Source organism: Borostomias antarcticus (genome assembly GCF_949987555.1).
Source record: "Borostomias antarcticus genome assembly, chromosome: 12".
Classification (NCBI taxonomy): domain Eukaryota; kingdom Metazoa; phylum Chordata; class Actinopteri; order Stomiiformes; family Stomiidae; genus Borostomias; species Borostomias antarcticus.
This window is the reverse complement of record NC_140245.1, coordinates 23,233,782-23,238,781: the sequence shown is the minus strand read 5'-3', so window position 1 is coordinate 23,238,781 and position 5,000 is coordinate 23,233,782. Positions and strand designations below refer to the sequence as shown.

The window sequence follows — 5,000 nt, the reverse complement described above, 5'->3', positions numbered from 1 at the left end:
TCACATGTTCTTAATCTGCCCAGAGCTCATTAAGACCCCCCCCCCCTCCCCCCTCCACACACACACACACACACACATGCCAGGACGGTAATCCCACGCTGTCACTCAGGAAACAAGCCGTCCCTTTCCACTACCTTTTTAAAGCTCGCCTACATAATTAACGAGACGACGTTCAGGGTTCAAAGTTCTCTCGGGTGTTACGGTACACAGCGGCCACTCGGGGCGCCCCCGCGCTCCGTAGACCAGCCAGGTGGACACGCAGTCTCACGCTGTTGGGCGCCTGTCCCCCCCTCCCCCCCAGACTACCACACCCCGGCCATGCTGGGCCTGAAGACGGACCAGGAGGTTCTGGGGGAGCTGGTGAGGGCCAGGGCCCCCGGCGTGTGGAGGGCCATGGGGGAGCACAACGTCATGTGGACCCTGGTGGTCTCCCGCTGGTTCATCTGCCTCTACATCGACGTCCTACCGGTGGAGGTGAGGAGGAGGAGGAGGAGGAGAGGGAGAGGGGTGAGGAAGACGAGGGGGGGGGGGCTTAGAGGAGCGGGTAGAGGGACGAAGGGGACAGGAAGTGGACAGAGAGGGACGGGGAGGACAGGAGGAGACGGTCGCCTCTGACCCCAGCTTCACCCCCCCCCCACCCCTCCCCCCCCTCCTCTCCTCTCCTCTCCAGACGGTCCTGAGGATCTGGGACTGCTTGTTCTACGAGGGTTCTAAGATCCTGTTCCGCGTGGCGCTGACCCTGATCCGTCACGGTCAGGACCTGGTCCAGCAGGCCGGCTCGCTGCCCGACGTCTGCGACGCCTTCAAACGGGCCGTCCGCGGACCATTCGTAGAGGACTGCCACACATTCATGCAGGTGTGTGTGTGTGTGTGTGTGTGCCTGCCTGTGTGAACACGCACTGCGGTAATCCCATCTCAGTCGTTTTATCATGCCCGTCTCTCGATGCGCCCTCTCTAATCCCATAATCCTTTGCTTCCCCTCGGTCTCTCCCAGAAAATCTTCACCGAGCCAGGAAACCTCTCCGGCGCGACCATAACCAAGCTCCGGAAGACGTGTCGCGCTCGCATCATCGCCGAGGAGTCCTGACCCCTCCCACGGGCGAGCCGTCACTCCCATACATTCCAGGGCCGCGTCCCAACACTGCCTCCGCAACCTCTCAGTGCTACCAAGGCCTCACTGCAGTGAAGAGAGGACTGGGCAAGATTCCAACATGAACTCACCCGTCATGTCCTTGCAGATGAGTGGTCTTGAGGGAAAGGAGACATTTCAGACTGTTGGGACGGCCTAGACTGATGTGCATTCACTTAGACAGACTACTGTACCGCGAATGAATGTGAAACACCGATTCTGCTGACTTAACTTAGACTTAGACTCTCAACGTAGGATAACGCCTACGCATTGTTAAAAACAGACATTTCTTTTCATGTTCACACAGTCTTGAATGTATTTGCGGTGTATATATTGAGTCGCCTCAGTCGCAAGCTGAGGATTCCATTTGAGATCGATGTTACGCTACTAAAGTTAGTCTTAAGCGGTCGGACTGCAATTCTGTGACGTTGCACTTTGCTCCTGAGAGGGCGTGTTCCGGGTCACCTACATGTCGACCACTGTAAGTGTCCTCATCTTCAGTAATATTTCAAACGATTGTAACCAAGAAGCTTTTAATCATAATTTGAATGTCCTCGTTTCTTCAATTGAAACCGATGCCCTGTGATCACCTGTCCTGGCATCGCCGTAGTTACCACGAATTGGTGAATTTGATCCTGTGCGCAGCGAAGAGACTGGTGTTGCCTAGGTGATGATCTGGAACGCCACCCGGACGTTGGCGTGGAAACAGGTTATTATGGTACCGTTCGTGTCCGTTGTCGTGCTATACCTGATTCTTCACAAATACCAGCCACAAATTAAAAAAATCAATCTTTCAGTGGTGGTGTAACCTGTGTGTGTGTGTGTGTGTGTGTGTGTGTGTGTGTGTGTGTGTGTGCGCGCGCGCGCGTTCAACATTAGAGTTCAGTTCTATTTAACTGATATTCTTACCACCTCTTACACTCTTAAAAAGGCTAATGGTGTGAAATTTACTTTTTATTTACACAAAAATACATTAAAAATTCATCCAACACCGCAAATATGTCAAACACAAACTTGAATGAGAGCAGATCTGAACCAGAGAGAAGAGTCGGTCACTGCTGAGGAGAATTCACATCTGACCCAGAGAGAAGAGTCGGTCACTGCAGAGGAGAATTCAGATCTGACCCAGAGAAGAGTCGGTCACTGCAGAGGAGAATTCAGATCTGACCCAGAGAGAAGAGTCGGCCACTGCAGAGGAGAACTCAGATCTGACCCAGAGAAGAGTCGGCCACTGCAGAGGAGAATTCAGATCTGACCCAGAGAGAAGAGTCGGCCACTGCAGAGGAGAACTCAGATCTGACCCAGAGAAGAGTCGGTCACTGCAGAGGAGAATTCAGATCTGACCCAGAGAAGAGTCGGTCACTGCAGAGGAGAATTCAGATCTGACCCAGAGAGAAGAGTCGGTCACTGCAGAGGAGAATTCAGCGGGTCTCTGCAGACCTTGGTTAGAAGCCTAGGGGGCAGCACTGAGCTATTAATCTATGGAACATGAGTGAAAGGGTAAATCGGATACAAAGACAGCGTTGACACTTGCGTTCACGCGTGCATACACACTTCCTTTCACTCTCTCACACACATGCGAGCATGCACACGCGCACACACACACACACACACACACACACAAACAGAGGGAAGTGGGCTTCTTTTCAGCATCGTCCAGGAAGTCTGTGGTTCTGGTAGCAGTGGTCGGTCGAGAGATTTGGACATTCCGCATGTGTGTGTGTGTCTGTGTGTGTGTGTATGTGTGTGTGTGTGTTCAGATGGTCTGGTATCCCGCGTGACTCCTCTTCCTCCCGATGAGGTAAGCGATGAGGACGATGAGGACCAGACCGGCCAGCGCTGCCCCCACGATGATGGGGATGAGCATGTTGTCCCGGTCCATCTGACACTCCTCCGCTAGAGGGAGAGGGGGAGGAGAGAGAGAGAGAGATTGAGGAGAGAATGAGAGAGAGGGACACGATCCATTTCGAGATGGCACACACTTCGCTGCACCTGGACACAGGTTGACAAGGAATCGGACAAGAAGGAACTTGCTTGAAACGGGAAAACAAGTTCTGATTTAACGACAGAGAGCAAGAGACAGAGTCTGAGTCAGAGAGAGAGAGAGGGTCAGAGAGAGAGAGAGGGAGGGAGGGTCAGAGAGAGAGAGGGTCAGAGAGAGAGAGGGTCAGAGAGAGAGAGAGGGAGGGAGGGTCAGAGAGAGAGAGGGTCAGAGAGAGAGAGGGTCAGAGAGAGAGAGAGGGAGGGAGGGTCAGAGAGAGAGAGGGTCAGAGAGAGAGAGGGTCAGAGAGAGAGAGAGGGAGGGAGGGTCAGAGAGAGAGAGGGTCAGAGAGAGAGAGGGTCAGAGAGAGAGAGAGGGAGGGAGGGTCAGAGAGAGAGAGGGTCAGAGAGAGAGAGGGTCAGAGAGAGAGGGAGGGTCAGAGAGAGAGGGTCAGAGAGAGAGAGGGAGGGAGGGTCAGAGAGGGAGGGAGGGTCAGAGAGAGAGAGAGAGGGAGGGAGGGTCAGAGAGAGAGGGAGGGAGGGTCAGAGAGAGGGAGAGAGAGAGAGAGAGAGAGAGAGAGAGAGAGGGAGGGAGGGTCAGAGAGAGAGAGGGAGGGAGGGTCAGAGAGAGAGAGAGAGGGAGGGAGGGTCAGAGAGAGGGAGGGAGGGTCAGAGAGAGAGAGGGAGGGTCAGAGAGAGAGTTAGGGAGGGTCAGAAAGAGAGTTAGGGAGGGTCAGAGAGAGAGAGGGAGGGTCAGAGAGAGAGAGAGTTAGGGAGGGTCAGAGAGAGAGAGAGAGGGTCAGAGAGAGAGAGGGAGGGTCAGAGAGAGAGAGAGTTAGGGAGGGTCAGAGAGAGAGAGAGAGAGGGCAGAGAGAGTTAGGGAGGGTCAGAGAGAGAGAGAGAGGGAGGGGTCAGAGAGAGAGAGAGAGAGAGGGTCAGAGAGAGAGAGAGAGGGTCAGAGAGAGAGAGAGAGGGTCAGAGAGAGAGAGAGAGGGTCAGAGAGAGAGAGAGAGAGGGAGGGTCAGAGAGAGAGGGTCAGAGAGAGAGAGGGAGGGTCAGAGAGAGAGGAGAGAGAGGGTCAGAGAGAGAGAGAGAGAGGGTCAGAGAGAGAGAGAGAGGGTCAGAGAGAGAGAGAGAGAGAGGTCAGAGAGAGAGGGAGGAGGTCAGAGAGAGAGAGGGTCAGAGAGAGAGAGAGAGGGGTCAGAGAGAGAGAGAGAGAGGGTCAGAGAGAGAGAGAGTCAGAGAGAGAGAGAGAGGGTCAGGGAGAGAGAGGGAGGGTCAGAGAGAGAGAGAGAGGGTCAGAGAGAGAGAGGGAGGGTCAGAGAGAGAGAGAGAGAGGGAGGGTCAGAGAGAGAGAGAGAGAGTTAGGGAGGGTCAGAGAGAGAGAGAGAGAGAGGGAGGGTCAGAGAGAGAGAGTTAGGAGGGTGAGAGAGAGAGAGAGAGAGGGTCAGAGAGAGAGAGGAGGGTCAGAGAGAGAGAGAGAGAGAGAGAGAGTTAGGGAGGGTCAGAGAGAGAGAGTTAGGGAGGGTCAGAGAGAGAGGTTAGGGAGGGTCAGAGAGAGAGAGGGAGGGTCAGAGAGAGAGAGAGGGAGGGTCAGAGAGAGAGAGAGAGAGAGAGAGTTAGGGAGGTCAGAGAGAGAGTAGGGAGGGTCAGAGAGAGAGAGGGAGGGTCAGAGAGAGAGAGAGAGAGAGAGTTAGGGAGGGTCAGAGAGAGAGGAGAGAGAGAGTTAGGGAGGGTCAGAGAGAGAGTTAGGGAGGGTCAGAGAGAGAGGGAGAGAGAGAGTAGGGAGGGTCAGAGAGAGAGTTAGGGAGGGTCAGAGAGAGAGGGAGAGGGTCAGAGAGAGAGAGAGTTAGGGAGGGTCAGAGAGAGAGATGAGAGAGAGAGAGAGGGT

The 5,000-nt window shown here is 54.6% G+C and overlaps 1 protein-coding gene across 1 annotated transcript in view; it reads left to right on the top strand.

The window, feature by feature from the left end:
* Positions 1-1,823, top strand: part of grtp1a (growth hormone regulated TBC protein 1a) — a gene marked incomplete at its 5' end in the record, with an annotated part of 12,672 nt that extends 10,849 nt beyond the window's left edge. The window contains 3 exons of the mRNA XM_084446513.1: positions 302-474; positions 671-856; positions 995-1,823. Coding sequence (XP_084302639.1) covers positions 302-474; positions 671-856; positions 995-1,087 — 452 coding nt within the window. The 3' untranslated portion in view covers positions 1,088-1,823. The remainder of the gene's footprint in view (positions 1-301; positions 475-670; positions 857-994) is intronic.
* Positions 1,824-5,000: the final 3,177 nt, after the last annotated feature.